Below are 24,760 nucleotides of genomic sequence, written 5' to 3'. Positions count from 1 at the left end.
ATTTCCTATACGTTCACCAGAGTCTGATGAGGCCCGTGTTACAGACTACTCATAATCTTACAGGACAAACCTATATGATAACCATCTTTAACCGAATAATCTCTCTAAAAAATTCTCACTGTACTACCATTGATTCCATGAGTCAAAACTCTCCTACATAAACTCAGAAGTGTGAAGTTCTCAGACTAACTAGAAGTTGAGTGAGGGTAGTTTTCAGTTTCAAAATTATCAAAAGACTCCAAGCAAGCCTTATATCAAGAATAGCAAAGAACCTGTACAGAAAATAAGCAGAAAACCTCAGCCAAACCGAAAGTAAGTCGTAACAAAGACTACCTATCTTATCATTACCCAACCAAATACGAATGATGATAGACCACAAGTACAAAACAAATCGAAGCAACTAACAATATCTGACATGCATCGATTGTATATAAAATATCATGTCAAGGAATCCCTAGGTTAGAAGTTTGGTCCATGAAACTATCTTCTGGCCATGGTCATATATCATGTGACTTTATGATTCTAGTACTCCATTTTGGTTATCTAGAGAAATATTGAAGATCGATTTTTCACCCAAAAATAAATAAACAATCGACAATGAGAAAATACTACCAATTAAGAGATTAACTCAAAACAAATTCCTACCAATAAGATTAAAAACCAAACCATGTCTCTATCCGTCATAACAAACCTAACTACCAATCTATGCTATTCTGAAACAACATAACATATATATATAGGTGTTCGTTACCCTGTATCCATTGACTGTGATAAAGTATTCTGCTTTAGCCTCCGCATCTCCAATACTTTCCTGTGAGAATTTGAATGCACATCCGACACAAACGTTGGGCTGCTTGCGGGCCGATACTCGGGCATGAGCCGTCCCGATTTAAACCTTACTCCACACGCATTACAAAGTGTCTTCGGACCTAACGGGCCTGCTCGCCATTGTGGTGTTTTCTCCGATAAGCAATGAGCACATTTCCTTCCTTGAGTTTTTACTGTTTTTCTTGGATATTTCTTCTCAGGCTCGGACCAAGAGTTCCACTGGTGACCCGATAACTCCAAGTAATTGGGCCTTCGTATTCTTCTCTTGCTCCTCGCTCGACTAGGAGCTCGGAGAGTCCCACAACAATTCATAACTCCACTACCACCACTGCTACTACTACTGGTAATGCCGCTAATCTCAACTCTAACTGATACTGGGCTGCGATGGTCCATTACAATGTCGGGCTTCATTGGTAGAAATGTTTCTATGGATGGAAATGCATTTTCGTTCGATATCCACTCCAACTCTTCTTCTAATACCTGAGCATGTTCAAAGGAAAGTAAGAAACCAAAGAACTCGGGTAAAACAGAGTTGACTAGTCAAATCATCCCACTCATAGATGAAAAAGTTACTTCTGAGTTCATGTATTAGCCTAAAATACTGGTCTAGCTCAACCAATATGACTCGAACGAGTTGACTCGCTAACGAGAACCGAGTCAATGTTAAAACATATGGAAATAGTTCATTTTCTAACTTCAAATTTTCACATATATGTTAAAACAGAGACTACTCTATCTCATCTCAACTTCAATATGGGTCAGATTAACTCGCCGATTCACTGACTCGGACAGAATGTAATGTGCTGAGTTAAGAGTCGACAAGGCCGAGTTATGACTTGACTCGGCCGAGTTAGACTGCAAATAAGGGTTTATAGTACTGATGAAGCTGAAACGAGAAAAGGGGAAGGAAGAAGAAGAAGAGGGTTAATGGAGTACTTACAGGAAAGAAAGGGGTTTCTTTGTCTGAGTCAAAAATCTTTGGTAAAGGTTCCTCCTTTAAGGGTTTTAAGTCCAAAGGAGAACAAGGGGTGAGAGCTGTGTTGTTGTTTTCATTTTCTTTATCTTGTTGTTGTTGTTGTTGTTGTTGTTGCTGTTGTTGTAGTTCTGGTTCTACTTCATCTTCCCCAATATCTGATGAGAAGTCAAGAAGGTCACCTACCATCCAACTAACTGTCTCCAAAGACTCCATTTTTCACTTTTTTCTCTCTCCTCTTTCCCCCCCTTTTTCTCTCTAAACCTAGTTAGAGTGAAAATAGAGAAAGAAGACACCACCAGGAAGAGGGTTTTTCCCACCAAGAACAATAGAGAGGAAAAAAGTGTGGGAAGAGGAAAAGAAAGGGGAATAGAAGAAGAGGGTTTTTCTCTTCTTTATCCTTGAACTTGTTGAGGCCACTCAAGGTCAAGGGTTGAAAATGAAGGGTTCTCCATTTTTGGGGTTTTTCTTCTTAGTAATTTGCCACTCATTTTGACAACTAATTACTTTAACCCCCCTTAGCATTCACTTCGTTTGGTGTTTAGTAGTTTTCTACCTACTTTGGAAGGTAAAATAAGAGGTAATATGGTGCGAATAGGAGAACCGACTTTAACCCAAAAGCCGATGTGCCGATCCAAAGTTGATGTCATGGACTCCTACGATCGTGTGAGAGAGAAATGCCTCGACAAATAGGAAAGAACATCTTATATTTAGACCGTGATTTGATAAAAATTCAAAAATCTCTTTTCAGTTTCAGTCGGCTACGTCAGCCTTCAGAGTAAAGTCGTCTCCAATTTTTAGGTCAAGTAGCATTTCTTCTAAATAAGGGAACATTTTTCTCCACCTCAAGTTTTACTAGTCGTTGGGTAATTTGAACAATACAACAAGTTCTTACTGTATACTTTTATCAATCAAATTTCAACTAACTTAAATCAATGAATCACTTAAGCAATTTGTATTTAAGTAGGATTGAAGATTGAAGTAGTCGCTGTTTCCATTTCAAAAATTAACAGGGAATCCACCTGATTACACATTTCTTCGCACCTTTGGGTGTCGCTGTTTTCCCCTTCTTACCCCCTACAGATCATCGAAACTTGATTACAAAACAAAATCCTGCATTTTTCTAGGTTATAGCCCTGCCCATAAGGGCTATCGATGCCTTGATGAAGCCTATCAGCGTGTATACATTTCGAGAAATGTTATATTTGATGAATTGATTTTCCCTTTTTCGCTTCAATCTCAACGGTCGTCTTCTTCCTCTTCCTCTGTTCTGCCTCCATTAAGTCTTACTTGGTTTTTAAAACCAGCACTCCCTCTCTCTTCGTCTCCTGACCCACGAAATCAATCTATCCATTCAAACCATCCACAACCCGATCCATACCATCTACCCAATACCCGTCCACGTGTCCCATTACAACCAAGTCGACCGTTAAGTTCTGAGGGACCACTTCGGTTGTCCTCTTCTTCACCCTTTTTAAATTCCAACCCTAATAATCCTTCTAATCTCAACCGCTCATCTCAATCAACTACACCCACAATTCCAGCTGTTACCTTGGTCCCACCTCCTTCACCATCAGTACGACACCTACCAAACACCACCACCTTCGTCGAACCCACCTCCTGTCCTCTCTCCCCAACATTCCGTCCTTCTGAGATTCCATCTGCCTCTCCTCCTCTACCACCGACTTCTGCACAACTTCAGTCCTCTGATCATCTTGTCCCCCCTCCTTCTCATCCTCCATTAACTTCATCCTCTAAACACCCCATGATAACTCGAAGTAGGGATGGCACCCGAAAACCAAAAATTTTATTTTCTAAATCTACTGTTTCTACTCCCTCAAATAAGTCTGCCATCAATTCGATTCTTGAAGAACCACATACTTTTCTTCAGGCTTCGAAGCATGATTATTGGCAAAAAACAATGGCTGAAGAGATCACTTCTCTTCATAAAAACAATACTTGGACTCTGGTTCCATCAGAACCCACCATGAATCTTGTTGACAACAAGTGGATTTATCGAATCAAGCAAAGATCAGACGGATCAATAGAAAGATTTAAGGCTCGATTGGTCGCTAGAGGTTATACACAACAGCATGGAATTGATTACGAAGAAACGTTTAGCCCTGTCGTTCGACCAGCAACAATTAGGGCAATTCTAACTCTTGCTATCAATGGAAATTGGGGGATAAGACAATTAGACGTCAAAAGTGCCTTCCTCAATGGCGAACTTCATGAAACAGTTTTTATGACTCAACCGAAGGGATTTGAAGACAAAAATTATCCTCATCATGTGTGTAAACTAAACAAGGCAATCTATGGGCTAAAGCAAGCTCCAAGAGCTTGGCATCAACGATTCAGTAACTTTTTGTTTCAATTAGGCTTCATTCAGTCGATTTCGGATCCATCAATGTTCTACAAACAAGCTTCGACAGGTATTACTATCTTATTACTCTATGTTGACGACATAATTGTCACTGGCTCCTCGACAATTGATTTACAGAGTTTCATCTTGTCTCTCAAATCTACATTTGAAATGTCTGATTTGGGAGACCTAACCTATTTTTTGGGCATGGAAGTGTTTCGTGATGTTAATTCAATCACATTAACACAAAGGAAGTATACACTGGATCTTCTTAAAAGATTTGGTCTTCTTGATTCGAAGTCTGTCAATACTCCGGTTCTCACTGGTAAAAAGTTATCTAAAATTGATGGAAGTCCTCTCTCCAACCCTCAAGAGTTTAGAAGCCTCGTCGGAGCCCTCCAATATCTTACCCTTACCAGACCGGATATTGTTTATTCCGTCAATCAAGTCTCGAAATTCATGCATCAACCAACTACACTCCATTGGATAGCTGCCAAAAGAATTCTTCGATACCTCAAGGGCTCACTTACTGTTGGTCTTCGACTACGATCGGCCACTGACCTTCCATTACTTGGTTACTCCGACGCCGATTGGGCTGGTTCGCCGGACGATCGTCGATCAACCACCGGCTCATGTGTTTTCCTAGGTCCAAACCCGATTATGTGGACCTCTAAAAATCAGCCCACAGTGGCCCGATCCTCCATCGAAGCAGAATATAGGGCAGTGGCCCATACGTGTGCCGATATAATTTGGTTACAGAATTTATTAAAGGAGTTGGGCTTTTCTTCTACAAGCACTCCTATCATTCACTGTGATAATATAAGCACCACCTATTTGGCTGTCAATCCCGTTTTGCACTCTCGCACAAGGCATGCATCTATCGACTTTCATTTTGTTCGTGAACAAGTGAAATTTGGAAACGTTCGAGTTCACTACTTGCCGGGTGACTCTCAGATTGCAGATTTATTTACCAAAGGTCTCTCCAGCTCTCGTTTCAATGAGTTGAGTTTCAAGCTCTCACTGGTGCACCACCGTTCGGCTTGAGGGGGGGTGTAAAGCAATATGTAATCAACCACTAATGTCTTGTTAATTTACTTAATTTTGCTACAGGGTCATTATTGTAATTTCACAACATTGAATATTCTATAAATACAATGGTATCTGCCCTAGTTAGGGCATCTCGACTCAATAGTGTTTGCAGTAACACTTTCAAGAAATCTAAATCTTTATAAGGAAGATAGTTAGCGGAGAGGATTTCTTATAGAAATGAAAGATCATTTTTGGTGCAAGCTTCCCTCTACTTCTAAGGAATAATACAACAATACTAAACCAAAATATGTCTTATTCAAGAATTATCTTTTATCCTTCCATATCTAATATCTCTATGTCAAAAGTGGAAGAACCAATAAAAAGTTCATCTTGTAGATGTCCATAAATAACATAGGAGTATGACTTTGTTACAAGAGTTTCTCATCATATCACATGGGGAATAATGTTGTTATATTCTTTTGTTGATTTTTTTTTGTTGAAAATTGTTTTGTTAATTAAAACCTTAATTTTAGTATCTAATCATAAACAAAATAAAAAATCCAAGTCCACTTACATTTGGTGCAATGGTTGGACACCCCTCTTAAAGTTCATGAGGTAATGAGTTCAAGTTTCGGTGGTAGCATTTGTCCTCAAAATTTATCCCATGTAATTCAGGTTATAAATAAAATAAATAAATTTAATTTGTCAGGTTCTAAGCCTCTTTCGTGTTATTAGACTTTAGACCTCTTTCATTTTTGATTTAAATTAGGCGTTAGACGGCTACCGTGATGATCATATCTTCATATGCCTTGTAACGACTAATAAAGATGGTAGTCGAATTCTCAAAAAAAAAATCCAAAAACAGATGTAACTAGATGAAGAAAAGGAAAACTAACCAAGGCCCTTCTCTCCTCCCTCAACCCAAGTTTTTTTTTTTTGTTGAAACCCTAAACACAAATGGAGGATGAAAACCCTAACAAACAAACGTGATACCTCCCCACTCGAAAATTAAATAAAAGTTAGGTAAAGAAAAGGTATATGTCTAATCATAGACCCTTTTCTTGGATTGGTAACAAAAAAAGTGCATGCTACAATGCCCAATCATAAAAGTATTTTTTGGGATTACCTTGGCTATAAGGTGAAAAATGAATATTGTGAAATGACATCAATAGGATATCAAGAAAAATAGTTAGGATAAGTTCATCAATGGACATTTTACTATATTTAAACACCTATAAATTGCATAGATAAATCTCCAACCCAAACCCCACCCGAACAATTTCTAGAATTTCGACTGGTTTGGTTTCTATTGATTCAGGTGTATATAATGTACCTAACAAATAACCATTGATGTAAATAGGATAAAAACCCGGCAAATTACAGCAAAACCCTAAGAACGGTCGAGAGAACCACCAACCGGTGCAAGGGTGACGATTTCAAAGTGGACTCCCCATTCATTAGATAGGGAAGATCTCTAAAATTTCGTGATCCGGAAAGTTAATGTCACCAAAATTACAGCCATCCCAAGGGTTTGATTTACCGTAAATTATTTTAATTGGACAGAAGAAGAGTTGATAAGTTATCCATATGAGATCTCTAAAATTTCGTGATCCGCTGCCGAACTTATTCCAATTCCAACAGCTCGGACTCGGATCGTGGGGATCGGAAAGTTAATGTCACCAAAATTACAGCCATCCCAAGGGTTTGATTTACCGTAAATTATTTTAATTGGACAGAAGAAGAGTTGATAAGTTATCCATATGAGATCAAAAACATCATCTTCTCTATGATTACATGAGTTGTTCCATTGGTATGAGCAAAAGAAAAGTCTAAAAGTATCTAGACATCACATCCAGTGGGAAAATCAATCATGAATGTTCTAACACAACTACTCAGTAAGATCGATAGTTCTTCCGTTTTTCTTACGCCAAGATTCGATAAAACAATGTGTATCATCTAAGACAGAAGCTTTCTCTAATAGTCCATGCCTCCCATTCCACCCATACCTCCACCCATTGCCGGAGCTTCATTTTCGTTCTTAGGTAGTTCAACTACGACAGCTTCTGTTGTTGTCATCAAAGATGAGACACTGCAAAGCAGAACAATACAATTAGAAAGACGTTCAGAAAATATAAGTTTGTCTGACAATCAACTCAAAACCAGTTGCCAATGAGTGAAGAAACCATAGGCATTATCTAGTTGGTCATGAGGATTCTTTAATCTTTCTCCATGTATTCCCACAGAAAGAGATGAGATATGCCGAAGATGAGAAGGCGAGAAATGGATAGGAAGTAGTTAGATTTGTGATTACCTAGCAGCATCAACTAGAGCAGTTCTAATTACTTTCAATGGATCGATAATTCCAGCCTTGATCATGTCAACGTATTCACCTAGTCGTACAAAAGAAGGGCAAAATGTCAGACTCGTAGGTAGCAAGAAACCAGAAAGAACCTAAGAAAGAGAAGCTCTCGAACTAGCCAAAGTTTTATACCTTTAGCTGCATCATATCCGAGGTCTGTGTTGTCCTGCTCTAATAGCTTTCCGACAACTACTGCACCCTCAACACCAGCATTTGAAGCAATTGTTTGTACAGGTGTCTGCAGATTCAACATTCACTTATGATGAAGCCTCGTACAAAGTGTATCTTCGATGAGAGACTAACTCACAAAACAGAAGGCTAATAATACTGAAAAACATAAGATTTAAACAAAAGTAGTGCAAACTACAGACCTTGAGAGCGTTCTGAATAATCTGAACACCGATCTTCTGATCAAAGTTTGCTGTCTGTAGCTTGTCGAGCTCTTTTGATGCATAAAGGAGAGCAACACCGCCACCAGGCACAATTCCTTCCTCCACAGCTGCTTTGGTAGCGTTTAGAGCATCAGTTACTCGATCCTTTTTCTCACCGACTTCAGCTTCACTAGCTCCCCCAATCTGAAACACATTCGATAAATTTTCATGAACATTTTGTCTTAATTATAGCAAGAAATCGGCAATTTATACTTCCGGGAATCTGTAAAATATGAAAAATAGTCTTTAGATATCAAGGAAAAGACCTTCAAAACAGCAACACCTCCAGAGAGCTTAGCCAACCTGTCTTGCAACTTCTCCTTATCATAATCAGAAGTGCTTGCTTCGATACCAGACCTTAGCTGTGACAAAAATATGGAGCAAAAATTAAGTTAAGTTTTGTAATGATCACCAACCATAAAACAAATTTAAAATGTAGTGGAGTCCTGGGGAAGATTAGGAACCTGTTCACATCTCTCCTCAATGGATTTCTTGTCACCAGCTCCGTCGAGGACAACGGTGTCATCCTTGGAGATTGTAACCTATAAAACCAAGTAACAAGTTACTTCGATAGAGAAAAGATGTCTCGTAAAGATCAAAAGATGCTTAGAAACAATCCTAGGTGAGAATAATTAGGTTTCATATTGAACTCCAGCAAAAAGTGGAACAGTTTAAGGAGAAAATTAAATGAGAAAGACGACGGGGGCAACTCCAATACTTTCACCACAGCATTTAGATTTTACCTTTTTGCATGTACCCAGCATTTCAAAGTCAACCTTTTCAAGATTCATGCCAAGTTCTTCAGTGATGAGCTACACCAAAAAGTGGGAAGATTGATAATCATTAGTAAGAAAACGAGATTTGAGCAAAGAGATAAACAGTGACTAAACTTACTTGTCCACCCGTCAGAACAGCAAGATCCTGCATCGTGGATTTTCTGTTTTCTCCAAACCCAGGAGCTTTAATGGCACAAACCTACAACATAGATCCAGTAGTATATCCCAATCAGACTAACTATCTAAACAGCACAACCACATAAAATCATTCTAGATAGCAGGGGAGACTAGTATATATAATGAAACTGTACCTTTATACCAGCTCTGAGCTTATTTAGAATGAGTGTTGCTAGAGCATCACTTTCAATATCTTCGGCAACAATCAACAATGGCCTTTGTCTCTGAAAATGCAAAGTAAATCAACATAAACATGAGGTATATTTTTTTTTTGGATAAGTTGTCATTCTCCTATCGGAGTAACCTTAAAGTTCTAAGTTGGAAAAATCTCGAAAAAGAAAGAAGAATTTGCTTACCTTCAGGGCCAACTCCAATACTTTCACCACAGCATTTATACTTGATATTTTCTTCTCGTGAAGTAATATGAGTGGATCTTCTAGCTCCTGCCAAAAGTGAAGACTACATGTTAACAGAGTAAAGTTCAAAAAAGCCCCAATGTAAAGCTAACCATCAAGTCCGCAAAAGAAATGCAAAAAAAAAAAAAACGGAAAGGTATTGTCTTCTGAAGACAATAGGCTTACACATTTCTGGTTCTTCTGGTTGGTGATGAAATAGGGAGAAATATATCCTCTATCTAGTTTCATTCCCTCAACAACTTCCAATTCGTTATACAATGTCTTCCCGTCCTGCAAATGTTTACAAGGAAAAGTCAGATAATTATATCATTGCCGTTTGTCATTCGCAAGCACACAACTACCAAAGCGGATGTCAACAAGGAAAAATTTAGACTTAGTAATTGTAATTTGTAAATGACAACCCAATCACAATACATGAGCAAAAATGCTACCAATTGTAGTCCTGACTTCTGACTTAACAGATACACGTCACAACACGTCACATGGTTGGACAGATTCGGGGATACATACAAAACAGGATTGGCAGGTGTAGATCCTCCTAAGAGGATCGAAATTGAGCTAGGATTGGCCCATCCATGTGAGAGTTGGTGCTTCCAATTGCTAGTTGTCGAGCAAGATCATGTTCCATTCAAAAGTACATAATGTGAAGCTTGCACAATAGTACTGGGATATTGCACTAAGATGGTGAAAGACAAGGTTGATAACAAACTTATGAAAGACCGTTACAACATGACATAAACCAAAGGAAAGGTAACTATTCTGCTACAGAACAGATAACATCCCCCCGACGAGCACATACTTGGAAATGAAAGACTTCTATATACATATCGAAAAACAGATTCTGTTACTTACAGTAATGGTGATGACACCCTCCTTGCCAACTCTTTCCATAGCTTTTGCTATCAACTCACCAATTTCTCTTTCTCCATTCGCTGATATGGTACCAACCTTTGGAAGTAACAACGTGTCAGCCTCCCAAAATAGCTCAAATTTTAAAACTAACAGCAACAGATTGCTACAAAATAAAGAAGGCAAGAAAAATCAACCTGAGCGATTTCTTCAGATGTACTAATCATCCGCGCTCTGCTCTTCAACGTTGTCACAACAGAGTCAACTGCCATTGTGATTCCCCGCCTCAGGTCCATTGCATTCATTCCAGCTGCCACAGATTTGCATCCTTCCGAAAATATTGCACGTGTGAGGACTGTGGCACAAGTTGTACCTGCAAGCAAAAAGAACCGGAAAACGCACTTCTTACTATATAGCATAGACAGAAGCAAGAAAATAAGCCATATAACCATAACAATATTTAATGCCGAAACTATGTAGGAGTTGAAAGTCCCATGTCTGTCAGTTGGTCAAACAAGTAAGATTCTCAAAGTACGTTTTAACTCATTATGCGGTTAAAGCATAACTTTCTGATAGCATCCCATACAACTCGAAGCATACCATAAAGGCTTACCATCACCAGCCACATCATTGGTTGCATTGGCGACCTGTTTTACAAGGCTCGCACCCATGTTTTTTACTCTGTCCTTGAATTCGATGCTCTTTGCAACAGTAACACCATCTTTTGTGACCTTCGGTGCACCAAAGCTTTGTTCCAATACAACATTACGTCCCTTAAAATATTCAAAACATGAAATAAATTCAGAAATGGAGTTCTTCCCTTCATAGAAAAGTTGCAGCAGAGCAGAAAAATATGTAAAGAGAACATCCAATCAAGAAAACCTAAACCCGCAATCATCATGAACACATTAAAGTAAAGCCTACGTAAATCCAAGCACATAAACCGAAACATTTCAACCTATTCTAGTGAATCAGAAATAGTCTTTAACTCCGGAAATGAAACTGGAACAAAACTTGATGAAAATATGAATAACAAACTTCGTTACAAAAAGACATCAAACCAGCACTCTATAGAGTCAAGACCATCCATTATCTAACATTTCTCACACTCCCATAATTTTCACAAAGGTGTGTAATCAAGAAACAATCAAACGTACATCAAAGATCGGGCTTTTCATAATTAAGATCACAATTCACAAGTTACAAAAAGAGAAGAATTACACATTTGCATCAATTAATCCCAAATCAAAAATACCCATGAATTTCTTCATGTAGAAGATTATAAGATAAGAGAGGTAATACCTTTGGTCCCATAGTCACTTTCACAGCCTCAGCAAGTTCTTCAACACCTCGAAGCATCAAAGCACGAGCTTCAACTCCAAATTTAATATCTTTAGCTGCATAATTTCTATTCCAACTCGCCCTACTACCGATCTGAACCATAACAAAAACAACACACACACAAAAGAAGCAAATGAATCTTCCCCAAATCATGAAAATTTCAGATTCATACATCTAAAACAAAAAAAAAGAACCCAGAATCAGAATCTAATTGAAATACAAAGAAAACCCTTACTTGTTGAGTACTGGTTTTGGCGAGACTGCAAAAAAAAATGAGAAGAATCGATAAAAATGGTGAGAAAAGCAAATCAGAAACTTTTTGAAGTTGATAGTAATTGAAGTACTTACCGGGCTTTGGAGACAAGATTCGCAGCTGCTCGGTACATTGTTGGTGATGGGTGGTTGTTTGAAACAAGAAATTGAAATGGGTTTAGGGTTTTAGGGCTAGTTTCTCAGTGTGTTGATCGGCGGCGAGCCAAAATGATGAAGGAGAAATAAATAATGAGAGAGGGATAGAGAGAGAAGAGATTTTGAGTTAGCTCTGAAGAGAAGTCTCTAGAAGGAGCTCTATAGGGTTTAGGGTTTTAGTCGTTAAAGGGTTTTAGTATGGTAATTAATTCCATTTCATTTTAATTTTCAAAAAATTTATTTATACCTCTATTTTGGTCCCTCTCCCATCCTCCCTCAGGGGCCACGACATATCACTTGCGCGTGGAGCAGTTGGAGAGAATGGTAAGAAAATATACTCCAATGATATGTCGCCATATCAGCGGAAGGCTAGGGGACCAAAATGGAGGGAGGAATAAAATTTAAAATTTATCGTTAATTTTTGTTTATTGAGTTAATTCCCAATTCTTTGATCACCCAATTAATTAAGTCACCAAATTGAAAGTTCTAGCTTTTTTTTAGTTAGAAAGATTGAAAGTTCTAGTTAGTGGTGAGAAGATGGCCAGGTAAGCCAAACACCTAATCCACAATGTTTGATGTATGAAATGCATAGCCCATAAATTAATTTTTTCGGTCCGCATTCGAATGAGTCTTCCCTTAGAGGCGTAGACACATAAGAAAGATCCGTTATCATTTAAACAGTAATCAAACGAGCTACCGGTAGAGGCGTAGATACATAAGAAAGGCTATTATTCGAGCATATAGTGTTGGCGAAGCTTTGTGCATAAACTCTCAACTTTTGTTCGACCTACTAAAATCATAATTTAGTACCCAGTATATTTCCAAGATTCTAATTACCCACATACAAAATAGCTAATGCTCTTGAAATTTTGGGATCCAAAACCCCACCCTAATCAGTGGTTGTGGTTTTCCAACATTTGTTCCTCAACTTGTAATTCTTTTTTGGGTTTTTTGAGTTTACCCCCTCAAAATTAATAGGTAATTGAGTTTACCCTCTTCAGTAATTGGTAATTGAGCTTACTCCCTTGAATTTAGATTTTTTGTCAAAACTACTAAGGATATGTTTGGTTTGTGATAATAAAATCAGAAAGTAAATAATATATAAACAAAATCAATCTTTACTAATCATATTCCTGACCAAATCAAACAATAAAATGAAGTAGAATCCCTAATATGAATCATATTGAAGAATAGTTATTCTTGGTAGTGGCAATTATTTCACGTACGCCAAACATAACCTTTGTGTTTTTGTCATTAATAGTAAGTTCAAGGAGGTAAGTTCAATTACCCATTATTGAGGGGGGTAAGCTCAATTACCCATTATTGAGGGGGGTAAACTCAATTACCAATTACTGACGAGGGGGTAAGCCCAAAAAACCCTTCTTTTTTTTTGTTGAAATTGAACTTATTAAGAGCAATTGATGAGCGAACCAAATCAAGTAGATATGATTTGCAAAAACGAGATAAAATAACTCACCATCAATCATTCATCAAATGGTCTTCTTTGTCTCTCATTCACTTCTATAACTTTGTTTTCTTTTTTCACGGACTAAATTGACAATACCCAACAAAACCAAACCATACTCAGGAAAGAACCAAACCAGAACCTAAAAATTGACAACATTTCACAAAAATATACATAAATTACACAATAATGAATGAAAAAACAACGCCCCAACAACCACAACAAGAAAAACAAACCCAAAACAAGATGTATCCACTCCATAACGCGCTGAAGCAATTTTCAACCATTGTTAGCATCAATCGAGGTGCCTGACCTTGCCTGTGAGATTCGATTGGCGTAAATTGTTACTAACCTCAGCTGTGTACTATTTAGCCCTTCCAAGTATGGCAAGAATGACTGCCCAAGCATAATGTACATGTCCACCAAACAGAACACGACAGTCTGTATTTCTCCCAACAAAGAAGATCAAACATCAGAAACACAGTTAGATTACTAATCATGTCAAAGAAACAGACTCGAAATGAAAGGCACGACGGGTATGCAAAAAAAATGCTGGAACTTTATTTTCTTATGCAGATTTCATGCTTAAGATATCATTAAATGAGGCAGGAAAATGTTACTGGTTTCCCCAATCCCCACCTCACTATTCGGGGATAAGATAAGGATACGATGATGAAGACAAGTTTCGGAAAACAAGAGATTATTACCTTACGAACATCAGCACTCTGGTTCCCAAATGCATCAAAAAGAGCGGGAAGAAACGAAGGCAACTGAGACATTAGCTCTTCTTGTGAGAGCCGGCCTACAAGCTGAAGAGAAAGAACCACGTTCACATTACCATTCCAATAATTCGGGGAAGCAGGCATAAGAATATTGATTCACATTGTGCCTTATAAGGTATGAGAGAACATGAATTGGACGGAAAGTTAATAGAAAATACCTTTGTTAAACAGTTGATGGAAGTAACAAGGGTTTTTTCATCATCGCTGATTAGTAAGGGGACAATAACCTGCAAATCAAAGAAAGAACTTGAGATCAAGACTGGTTTTACTAACAAATGCTGGAGTCTTGACACAGAAATTGTTTGATTAACGTACACTTAAACATCTGAATGGATCATACTGAGATAACACAGTAGTTAAACACTGCTCTGCCTCGTTGGAAACCTGGTGACAGAATTAAAGCGTGATAACTCACATAATTAAGAACACTGAACAGTAACAATAAACAGTCCAGAGAAAGTAAGCAGGATACCTTCACAATCATATCGTTGGTAATATTTAGAAGTTTCTCAAGTACAATCTCAACAGAATCTTCCATGGAGCTTTTCTGCAAGTAGGATAAATTGATGAGTTTTCCTGTAGCAAAAACATAGGAAATAAAGTAATACCATAAGAAGATCTCACTGACCTGATTATTAAGCATTTCAACTACCAAAGAAAGAGCAAGTTCCCGAATAGAAGAATCAGAATCGTCAAGCACCTCGAGAACAACTGTCAGAATCTGATTGAAGTACTGCAAATATATATGCTGAAGTTCATTAGGAAGCAATTCTATCACCACATGATTGAATACATAGAACAAACAACATTTTATTTGCAGAGCTGTAGATTATTTATGTGCTATTAAGCATAAAATACGCAGTATTAGCCCATATAGCAACTGCTGTCTCACGAGCTAGAATTTCCTTGCCCTAAATAATCTACAGCTCTGCTAAACTAATTCTTGTATCTGTAATTACCATATGTAAAGTTCACCAGTAGACAATAAGCAACATGAGGGCCAGAATACATCATATCTCAAAGTAAGCATGAGATCATATTAGTCATGAATGCCACTTGATATAGGCAAGACTTGAGCTGATCGCACCATAGTACCACAAAACATGAATTGTAACAAAGCTTCAGTAAATTTGAAGGTTTAGTCATTGGAGGTTATGGAGATACAATGATCTAGATTGAGAGACAAGGAGGAAAGGATAATTGCAAGGCCTAGAGAGTATAAGGCCAAAACAGAAGAAATCTTATCCATACTTCGCTATTGGCATATAGCTGAGAAATTAGAGGAAAAAGAGCAAATTGACGTATCACACCTTTGTCCAAATGGAGTTATCATTCTTCATAGAAACTTCCACCAATTGCTGAAGTGCTATCCGCTTGTTTATGCTCGCGTTCCCTTCATTTCCATTACAAATCTACAAATTAAGAAGTGGTAAGTCTTAGTAGGTGTTTCTTGGTAGCAAAATATAGAGAAGTGCCTCTATCTGGGTGACTACTACTAGTAGAGTAAGCAACATTCCCATCGAACATGTCGGGGAAGTTATTTTTCACAAAGGAATTACAGGACTCTGGGATTCACCTGGTTAAGAATCTGAGGAATACTGGGCCCGTAATTTGGAGAATTGAGTTTGGCTGTAAGTTTCTCTATGCTAGGAAGAACAACTTCTGGAGAAATTTCATTAGCATGTCTCAACTGAGTCATTCCAATAGGGTCAGAGGGCTCCCGTCCATTTATATCAGGCTCTGGAGTGGACAAAGAACTCTCCCCACCTATGCTACGATTCATCTTTTCTGACTGACTTTTCCCGGATACCGTGCTCTCATCTGTGGTATAGGCATGGTACTCGAGGTCCTTGCTTTTAGAAGTAAGAATGTCATTGTTAGAATCAGTCTCAAGAATCCGGTAGAAGTTCTCATGAGTTTCATCAGAAGCAGCTTGACCATTAGAGCCTGTAATTTGGGTTGGTTCTTGCACTGAATTCCATTTCTTGACATCATCACTTTCAACAGAACCAGCAGAATACCTTCCAAAATAGTGACTTTTCTTAGGCACTCCATATCCTTCTTCAGAAATTTCAACAATATCTGTCTGGTCATAGAAAGATTTGGATCGCTGCCTATCTCTCTTGCTTTGCACAAAATTCATGAGGTCAACCTCTATACGAGGAGTGTACTGCTTCAGTGCTCGTCTCATTGAGTTTTGTTCCTCAACTGATAAACTTAAAATAAAATTCAGGATTGATGTTGAATCAAAATGAGAATAAACTGATATGATACACGTAATGGCTACTTCCTTTAGCTTCGTATTTTTATCATGCACCAAGGGTGCCAACTTAGCAAGCCATAATTTTAGGATACCACTATTTCCATAACTTTCAGAATTCACTGCATGCTTGTTGAAGGAATTGATAGCAAACTCAATAACAGCCAACTTCGCTTTTGGAGACCTCTGTTCATCCAAAGAACGGAGAAGAGCAGGTAGCAAAGTATCTACTCCATAACATTTGCTCACAATGTCCAAAGTACTTGAGCAAGGTTGACGAACTAACTCCTTCGGATCTATTAACCTTGAGAAGACGTGTGGTAAGATTCTGTCCACGTAACTTTCGAAAGGCTTTTTACATGCTGGAATAATTTCTGCAAGTGTTGAAAGAGCTGCTTGTGCCACTTTATGATGAGGGTCATCCAAGTGTTGAAAAAACAATTTCATAACCTTCTCATAACTCTGTGTTATTTCTTGGATACCTCTGGGACCTTGTTGCAACAAAGTCCTGAGGAAATTAAAAGCAGCAACTCTAGCTGACCAATTGGATGTAGGACTTAGACCTTCTGCCAAAGCATCATTAAGAGATGTAGGGCCCTCCACATAGGTTGACATTTCACCAAGCGCTAACTGACCATCATCATAACTGTTTCTGCTACTTGCAGAGACTCGTGAAGTAGAATGTCTCCTCAGAAGCGGCCTCTGGAAATTTGGAACGTAACTGTTATTTGACTCCCTGAAACCTCCATCTTTATATGTAGTGTCTAGGTAGGACTTATCAATGTGCGAGGTCAAATGTCGTCTAGTTGCCCTGTTATCTGTATGATCTTCAAAGTAACTTCCTTCTTGTTGTCTTTCTGGATTCCTCTTCGAAGTGTATGGCAATGACAGCGACGATTGAGGCTCACTAGTTGAATTACTTAGGTAAGAAAACGTACGAGGATCTCTGGAAGCATGATTCTGGGGATTGATAAGATCAGACATATTTGAACCTCCATTTCGACTACTACCCTTAGAAGTATTAGTGGCAGTTGGATCTCTAAGTACTGAACTTGTGAGATGATTCGAAGCAGGAACAGCAGGAGGAAATGGTGGATCACGAGCTGATGGAGGGTCAACTCCTGCACTAGGGGCAACAAGATTAAATATGAGAGCTTAGCCAATCACATTTTATTTAGAAGACAAACAAACATGTTTGATCTTTGAGCCATAGGATGTGATTATTAAATGCTTCAAAAGTAAGAGGAGATCTGATTGTGCTCTCATTAATGGTTGGTTAGTTGTTAAGCTATTTAGTGAATACCTAGATCCAAGCTAGTTGAACGCAAAGACGAAGAATTGTGTTTGCCTGACATTTCTAAACCCCTCAACATGCTCTCGATTGCTGTAACCTTCTCTTTGCTTGCATGCAGCACACTTTCAAGGCTCCTTTCATTACCTTTTCCAAGTGATTTTGCTTGTGATTGAAACAGGCCAGAAGAAACAGATTGGCCCGAAGGCATAGTTGCAGACCTATCCATTGCAACAATAGCAGAAGTTCCATATCCAACTGAAGCAGGCGTATGAGATGGAACACGTGCCAATGAACCACCCCTTTCACGGACTGAAGGAGAAGCATTTCGTTTGTGCACACCCCCATCTTCCTCGTTTATTAGCTACACACAGTTAGATTAAAATATTAATTGGTTTCATGAAATAGAAGTGGATAAAAGATTGAATTTTAAACAAAAGAAACGACATACCCTTTGAATTATGGGATCAAAAGATGAAAATAAACGTCGAGAACGTTCTGGCCAAGTTTTCGTGAACATGCGATAGCAGGTCCTTGCAGTTGATCGCACCTATAGAGTTTCAGCAACTTATTACTTACAATGGTGATTAACCAACAATCACAAATTCTTAGAAGCAATGGGTTCAATAAACTTAAATAAAATAGACAATCATATAATTTTATAGAAGCAGTTGCACAGGTTTCTACAATTCGTACAACCAATCTAGAGCAAATTAATTGATTGCTTAGGAAGTCTACTTCAGAACGAGGATGGGGTTAGAAAGCAGCAATCATCTGGGAAAAATCCTCTAACCCAAGAACTTTGATGATTAACAGAAAGAAGAACTCTTCCTTCGGGAAAATTCCAAGAACTAATTCTACCAGACCAAACAAAGTGGTAATACCTCACTCATTGCATCTGCTACACAACACTTAATAAGATCTTCATATAGATCAGCTGATCGTTGTATTTCTGGAGCATCAGCCCAATACTCCAGAGTAAGAAGTGCATATTCACAACACCTGAAAAATACAATAATAGGAGAAATGGTATGCGGAGTCTAAATCAAATAAGTAACAAGCTAATGCTCCTATCTCATATAAGGTCAATTCAAACCTGGCACGGAGGATAGCACTCCGGTCATTCTTCGCACAATCAGCTATCCGAGGAAGTATACGTGAAACTTTACAGTTACGCAACATCTGAAGTTCCGACAAAATACACGTAATGAACATTATAAAAAACAGTAGAGAAGCGAATAAAGTCGTAAACCACCAAGAGAGAACATAATCTTGACTCGTGCTTACCGTTTTGATGCAGTTATCCGAAGACTCAGCAATCACAAGTACAGTTATTACAACAAGTTTGAAAAGGACCTGGAAAATTATTACGACAAATCGGCAAATATCAAAAGATATCGAGGCAACAATACTCCATGATGAGAAAGGTTTACTTACTGGAATGAACAACTCAGCACAAGCCTCAAAATCTCCTAGAAGCTCCTTAGATAACAAGTTCAATAGATGACAGGCCTAAAAAAAGAAAGTAGTTAACATTGTCAAAATAAAACTGAATGCAGTCCAAGACATATATGCTAATCCATCGGAATAGCTGAATGACAAAAGTTTTACAGTTTACCAAGTCAAAAGATACATCACACTATAAAGTCCCAATTAATGAGTCAGGACCCTTACAGGTTATAATTCAATAACATGTCTAGCTGCTAATCCGCTACTATCGGCCTGCTAAATTACAAGCTAGGTTTTGTAAAGAGATTGTGGACGAACTGCAATATGGATAATATGATGCACAAGTAAAAGTCTAGGACCACAAGGGTTAGATAGTAATCACATTCTTATCGAATCTGTTCACCAGATGTCCAGATCCATCAAAAATGAATCCAACGACGAGTTGACCACAAATAACCGAGTTACCTTGTCGAAAGGAATAAACTGCAAAGTAAGCGCAAATACCTGCTTCACTATACTAGAACGCCGATCAGACAGCTGTGTGCTTAGTGGTGGAACAAGGTGCTTCAGCAGTGCAGGAAAACATGGATAGTCGGTAGCACCTGAACATGACAAAGGAAATAAGCGATAGCAGGTCTGTTTCGAAAAGGAATTTTACCAACTAAAAGTATATACAAACTATTCCATTCTGAACCACAAAAAATAGAAAATTTAAGATAAACATAAAGGGAATGAACGTATAATTTGAACTTGAGAGGAAGATCTAAATGGCAAATAGTGAAAGTAGAAGCAATAAGATTGTATAACTATTGTAGCAGACTCCGGCTTTTTATTTTCTTGATTTTGATGCTAGAATGAGTTAAGTTCTACATAGAAAGATTTCTACGTGAAATCAAAGACACGAGTTCAGAGTGAGTGGTTGTAAGGGGGTGAAGGAAATAGTTCAGTGTGTTGAACAAACCTCCAAATATGAGGCCTTCAACTCTTTGCATGGCAGCTATTCGAACAGACCAATCTTTCTCTGGTACAAGAGTTGATGCAATCTTCTCAAACTCTCTTATTAGCTCCTTTTCGGAGTATATTTTAATAGGATCTACAGGTTTTTCTGTGACGTCGCCTTCTCCTGCACCTCACAAGAACGAAAGTTTAGAAACCTTAAGAATGCACATGGTTCAGAATTACATACTTCATGTTTATGCTAAAAGAGGGATGTAATAGAATAAAACAATTTCCCTGGAATAATTATTTCCAAGAAATCATTGCTAGAATATTTTTACTAAAACTCCAAGAAATTTGCACAGAACAACTAGAGAGTGAAAACATGAAATGAAGAAAAGACGCACATCAATAATAAGCACTGCAAACACAAAAAACGAAACATACTGTGGCCATCATTTATTATTTTACAGAAATCTCAAAATAATAAAGATGCAGATATCAATGCAATATCCAATTTTCTGTACAAAGAGACCTGTCGCGAAAGGGTTGTCGCCATTATAAATATATTTGAGCTTTTTTTAGAATAGCTGGTGGAAACTGCTGAATTTGATTAGAGATTTAATTCTGGAAACTTCTCCTACATTTTGTTGGGTAAATCGACGTGGAGATAATTCTCTCCTTTACGAACATCAGAAAAGACACTCTTATAACAATTATTAGCTCCCATGTCACCCATCAACTAAAAACCCAACATATTACAAAGATGGCTTAACAATGCAGATCAGAGACATTAATGAAAATTCATGAAGGAAGAAAAATGCCACAATAAAAGAATGTGTCCGAACTTCACAAATACAGGCGACGGTATAACTACTACTAGTATCAAATATTCAATTTAAAAGAACACACCAACCTCCAAAAAGAGAAATTTCACGAGTTGAACTTTTAGCCTTTGGACTGTTCTTTTTCTGAGTATGAGTTGCAGGTTTAATATCGCCAGTAGAGAAACGTCCTGGAAGGCCATCTGAACTACGAGGTTTGGGTTCAATTCGCTCCAGCCTCGCATTTATATCCTTAACCTGCACGGAAGTAAATTGCAGAGATCAGTATCACAAACAAGTAATTAGGCTTCGGTAAGCTACGGGCATAAGAAAACCAAGACGAATGAGCAATACGAATATCACCCATTATGTTAAGACCAGAACAAAATAACTAGGTAAAAGTTGACTGAAAGAAGAAAATTAAACAGTGAGGATCACCATAAATGCAGGAAGTTGATGGCGTTGCAATTCTTCACGGAATTGAGGCCCAACTTGTGTATACATCTCCTGGGTGGAGAAAGCAGCTCTAATTAATCAAAAGATACTTCCTCTAACATAAAAAGAAAAAAAAAAAAATCACAGTAACAAAACCATGAAATCTAAAAGCACTAATGATAATACATTAAATAGTAGAAGGATTGCTATTAAGACCTACAACAGCGCCATGATTCACTAGAAATATCCATTCAATCTTCTCGGAACAGTATGGTATGCCTTATATTAAAGTAAGACATCTGGGGAAAGTGATCAGACTTAACCCCCTTAAAGAGCTAGACTACATCACCATCTGAGTAAGGTGACCAATCCCGCTAATCTAATTTTTCATTCAGACATTTATCTTTCAATTACCTCAATACACGATATAGCTGCTTCTCTTACACCGTGATTTGAGTCATTCAACATCTGCAAAATCTGATGGTGCAAACAAAGAAACCACATTAACAAAAAGCACAGGAATATTTAGTATTATAATAAAAGAGTTTGGACAACCTGCAATTCCATTAGGAAAATAATAATATAATATTAGAAATGCAGAACATGTGATGTATCGACTTCCGAAAACATAAAAAGAAGCAACATCAAACATTATAACTAATTATTGTGATTTTAGTAGGTCAGGAGGAGGCAAAGATTCTGAACCATCTTCTGTCAACGTCTACTTATATAATATTCCAACTAATTTCCAATTCTACAATATGACCAAATTATAGTAATTAACAGTTGGATGAATCATAATTCATACAAGGAGAAAAACACGAGCCAAATCATAAGGGAGAATACAAAATGAACAGATGACGTACTGGGGGAAGAATAACCCGTTGAAGAGGGAGCTCGGTAGATGCAAAAAGACCGATGGCTGATGTAACAGTCCGGGCAAACTCTTCGCGGACTCTCCAGCTTTTGTGCGCCCATGCATAAGATCCCGCTCTTTCAACAATTATAGTGGGTGAAGAAACCTGCATAATAGAAAAGCCTTTACTTCTTTATGTTACTTTCTTTGCAACAGGTGTCTCGCCCAAATTTTCTCAAAGCGAAGTGTAATTTTCGTAACATGGCAATCTTCCATTTTAAGGAATTGAGTAAACTGAAGGTAAGAGTGGAAAAAAATAAGAACGAAAGGGGCAAATTCAATAAGCTTCCACTCTCCTGGAAACTAATTGGCAGCCTCAAGGAGGAACCACCCTAACGTTTTTCGATATGGCTAGTTTTATCACACCAAAATAGAAACAAGGATGAGTTCCATATCAAAAAAAACCTTTTACGTTTCGTCTATCACAATCAAACGAGAAAATGACATCGACATGGTTAATTGACAAATCAAAATTTTACTGGTACAGTACAACCAAAAGCTTGACAACCTGCCTAGTCTTATGAATTTCATAGACCAATCATATAGAGACGTTATTTGTACTTGTAGCATCCGTCGGGCAAATAAGATATTGGAAGGTCATATCAGCTCTTCGTGCAAAAAGAGCCAAAACTACATGTTCCCATTTAAGAAGATTGGACGACAACCCTAGAAACCATTTTGAATATGACCAAAACAAGCATATTTACAAAATCCACCAACCACGAATAAGTTGCAAAACGACGATTAGTTATAATGGCATAGCTAAAAAAGAAACAATATGACTAAACCTATCGAAAATTAAGAACTCAAGGTAAATGTCATAATTTTACCTTCCTTTCTTACACAATTACAACAAATTTCACTAATGAGTGTTTATCACAATCTAAATAACAACATGCAACTCAGAATTTCACTAAAAATATCTAACTTTCCATTCGAAACCAAATGAAACAAAATCAGAATCATGTAGAAATCAAGTTATCTCAAGTTTATTAGAATTAAGAAGTGAAATTACCTCCATGAGAGTAAGCAAAAGGCGACGAGAAGCATCACGAACAGGTTGTTTACCATCACCTAATCTTTCAACAACAGCAGGAACAAGAGAATTAAAATGTAACTTCATATGCTCACCAGAAAGTACAGCAGCAAATGCTAATGCTTGTAAAGCACCCTGACAAACCCTAAAATTATTGTCTTTTAAAAGATCCAAACAACAATCAACGAGAGAAGTGATTTCAGATGATGACATGCTCTTTCTAGAAGCTTCTAGAAGTTCATGGAGGTGTTCAACTCCTGCCATTCTTTCTTTTGTGTCTTTAGATCTTGCCATTTCCAGTGCCTCTTCCATTTTGGTGAGGCCTCTGGATCTGACAGTGAAAATGTTCAGATCTGACCTAGATTTTTAGGGTTTGAGACGACGGAATCTAGAGGAAGGTTAAGTTTCATGGAGTGTTTGATGGGGATGATGAAGAAGAAAGGTTTCTGGTTGATGAGAGAGAAAGAGAGTAGAGTACTGAGAGTGGTGAATGGGAGTTTGATCGGACGATGGTGGATCGACGGATTAATCCGGGGGTGTTTTAACAACGCCTATATAAGTGTTAGTGGCGCCTCCTTCAATGCAAACTAGAGAGAAAGTTTGCGAAGAGGCGCTTTCAACACTAAAGAGAGGCGTCTTTGAAACTTCCCTTAATCCGGTTTTGGTTAGATTGTGAAATAAACCAGTAAATTCTAATTAATTTACATTAATAAGCCACTAATGAGTAAATAGTTAATGTTTTTAATTTGGGGAGTACTATGTGGCACTGTTATTTACTCATTTGAACTATGGGATTTAAATCAATTTATATTGGTTTGTTCCTAAATTTCTACCGTAGACCCCTACTATAATCAACTTTGGGAGGATCTATCCATGGATTTCGTCCTAAGTCTTCCTCGCTCTTCAAAAGGACGTGATTCTATCTTTGTAGTTGTCGATAGTTTCAGCAAAATGATGCACTTCTTAGCGTGTAAGAATACCGATAATGCGTCTAATATTACAAATTTGTTCTTTTGGGAGATTGTGTCGTCTACACGGGTTTCCAAAGAGTATTGAATCTGACTGCGATGTTAAATTCCAGACTCATTTTTGGCGTTTCTTATGGAAAAGTTTGATATTAAACTTAATTTTAGCAGCACCTGCCACCCACAAACTGATGGTCAGACAGAGATCGTTAATCGTTCCCTCAGGAACCTCCTACGTTGCATTACTAAGGACAAGGACAAATTGGGCAACTGCCTTTCCTCGTGTTCAATTCGTGTACAACAGTACAATCAACCGCACCACCAAGAAGTCCCCCTTTAATATCATTTACACGTCTCGCCCAGGACATGTTGGACTTTGTCCCACTTCCATCTATACCAGATTTTGATCCTAATGTTGAATCCTTGGCTGCTGAATTCAACACCTACATGAG

General features: G+C 37.9%; 3 protein-coding genes across 4 annotated transcripts; all 3 read right to left on the bottom strand.

Moving 5' to 3' along the window:
• Positions 1-598: 598 nt before the first annotated feature.
• On the bottom strand, positions 599-2,268 carry LOC147536152 (GATA transcription factor 1-like). Its single transcript, XM_086643375.1, has 2 exons — positions 1,769-2,268; positions 599-1,308 (listed from the first exon to the last, which is right to left on the bottom strand). Exons 1-2 carry the CDS (start codon positions 2,015-2,017, stop codon positions 748-750), a joined length of 810 nt encoding a protein of 269 aa, XP_086499501.1. The 5' UTR covers positions 2,018-2,268; the 3' UTR covers positions 599-747.
• A 4,632-nt stretch (positions 2,269-6,900) lies between these two features.
• On the bottom strand, positions 6,901-12,469 carry LOC147536151 (chaperonin CPN60-2, mitochondrial-like). Its single transcript, XM_086641501.1, has 17 exons — positions 11,890-12,469; positions 11,777-11,801; positions 11,503-11,634; positions 10,814-10,973; positions 10,398-10,573; positions 10,204-10,299; positions 9,517-9,621; positions 9,292-9,378; positions 9,070-9,159; positions 8,877-8,957; positions 8,726-8,794; positions 8,447-8,524; positions 8,249-8,344; positions 7,923-8,126; positions 7,684-7,789; positions 7,504-7,582; positions 6,901-7,281 (listed from the first exon to the last, which is right to left on the bottom strand). Exons 1-17 carry the CDS (start codon positions 11,925-11,927, stop codon positions 7,167-7,169), a joined length of 1,737 nt encoding a protein of 578 aa, XP_086497627.1. The 5' UTR covers positions 11,928-12,469; the 3' UTR covers positions 6,901-7,166.
• A 945-nt stretch (positions 12,470-13,414) lies between these two features.
• On the bottom strand, positions 13,415-24,166 carry LOC147536150 (CLIP-associated protein-like). 2 transcript variants are annotated; one of them, XM_086641500.1, is made up of 21 exons: positions 23,323-24,166; positions 22,258-22,413; positions 21,806-21,868; positions 21,395-21,463; positions 21,049-21,214; positions 20,158-20,319; positions 19,701-19,798; positions 19,185-19,259; positions 19,035-19,103; positions 18,844-18,929; positions 18,632-18,749; positions 18,199-18,297; positions 17,760-18,111; positions 15,773-17,577; positions 15,507-15,608; positions 14,825-14,929; positions 14,669-14,743; positions 14,512-14,580; positions 14,355-14,423; positions 14,122-14,223; positions 13,415-13,855 (listed from the first exon to the last, which is right to left on the bottom strand). In XM_086641500.1, exons 1-21 carry the CDS (start codon positions 23,653-23,655, stop codon positions 13,694-13,696), a joined length of 4,335 nt encoding a protein of 1,444 aa, XP_086497626.1. In that variant the 5' UTR covers positions 23,656-24,166; the 3' UTR covers positions 13,415-13,693. The 2 variants fall into 2 exon arrangements, with proteins under 2 accessions (XP_086497626.1, XP_086497625.1); XM_086641499.1 differs by having other exon boundaries at positions 19,035-19,259; positions 23,323-23,898.
• Between the last annotated feature and the right edge of the window lie 594 nt (positions 24,167-24,760).

Source organism: Eschscholzia californica, unplaced genomic scaffold (genome assembly GCF_041429995.1).
Source record: "Eschscholzia californica isolate CP2 unplaced genomic scaffold, dmEscCali1.0.p SCAF_5, whole genome shotgun sequence".
Classification (NCBI taxonomy): domain Eukaryota; kingdom Viridiplantae; phylum Streptophyta; class Magnoliopsida; order Ranunculales; family Papaveraceae; genus Eschscholzia; species Eschscholzia californica.
Note: the sequence above shows the minus strand (reverse complement) of the source record. Positions and strands in the feature narration are given on the sequence as shown.

What these genes read in the sequence shown, in the direction of transcription:
- LOC147536152 (XM_086643375.1), bottom strand. Translation starts at nt 2,017, where the DNA reads ATGGAGTCTTTGGAGACAGTTAGTTGGATGGTAGGTGACCTTCTTGAC. An exon ending in AAGAAACCCCTTTCTTTCCT is followed by an intron (nt 1,309 to 1,768) that starts GTAAGTACTCCA and finishes GAACATGCTCAG; the next exon opens with GTATTAGAAGAAGAGTTGGA.
- LOC147536151 (XM_086641501.1), bottom strand. Translation starts at nt 11,927, where the DNA reads ATGTACCGAGCAGCTGCGAATCTTGTCTCCAAAGCCCG. An exon ending in AATCTTGTCTCCAAAGCCCG is followed by an intron (nt 11,802 to 11,889) that starts GTAAGTACTTCA and finishes TTTTTTTTGCAG; the next exon opens with TCTCGCCAAAACCAGTACTC. An exon ending in TGCTGGGTACATGCAAAAAG is followed by an intron (nt 8,525 to 8,725) that starts GTAAAATCTAAA and finishes TTGGTTTTATAG; the next exon opens with GTTACAATCTCCAAGGATGA.
- LOC147536150 (XM_086641499.1), bottom strand. Translation starts at nt 23,655, where the DNA reads ATGGAAGAGGCACTGGAAATGGCAAGATCTAAAGACACAAAAGAAAGA. An exon ending in TTTTGCTTACTCTCATGGAG is followed by an intron (nt 22,414 to 23,322) that starts GTAATTTCACTT and finishes TCTATTATGCAG; the next exon opens with GTTTCTTCACCCACTATAAT. An exon ending in CAGCTATATCGTGTATTGAG is followed by an intron (nt 21,464 to 21,805) that starts GTAATTGAAAGA and finishes TTCTCCACCCAG; the next exon opens with GAGATGTATACACAAGTTGG.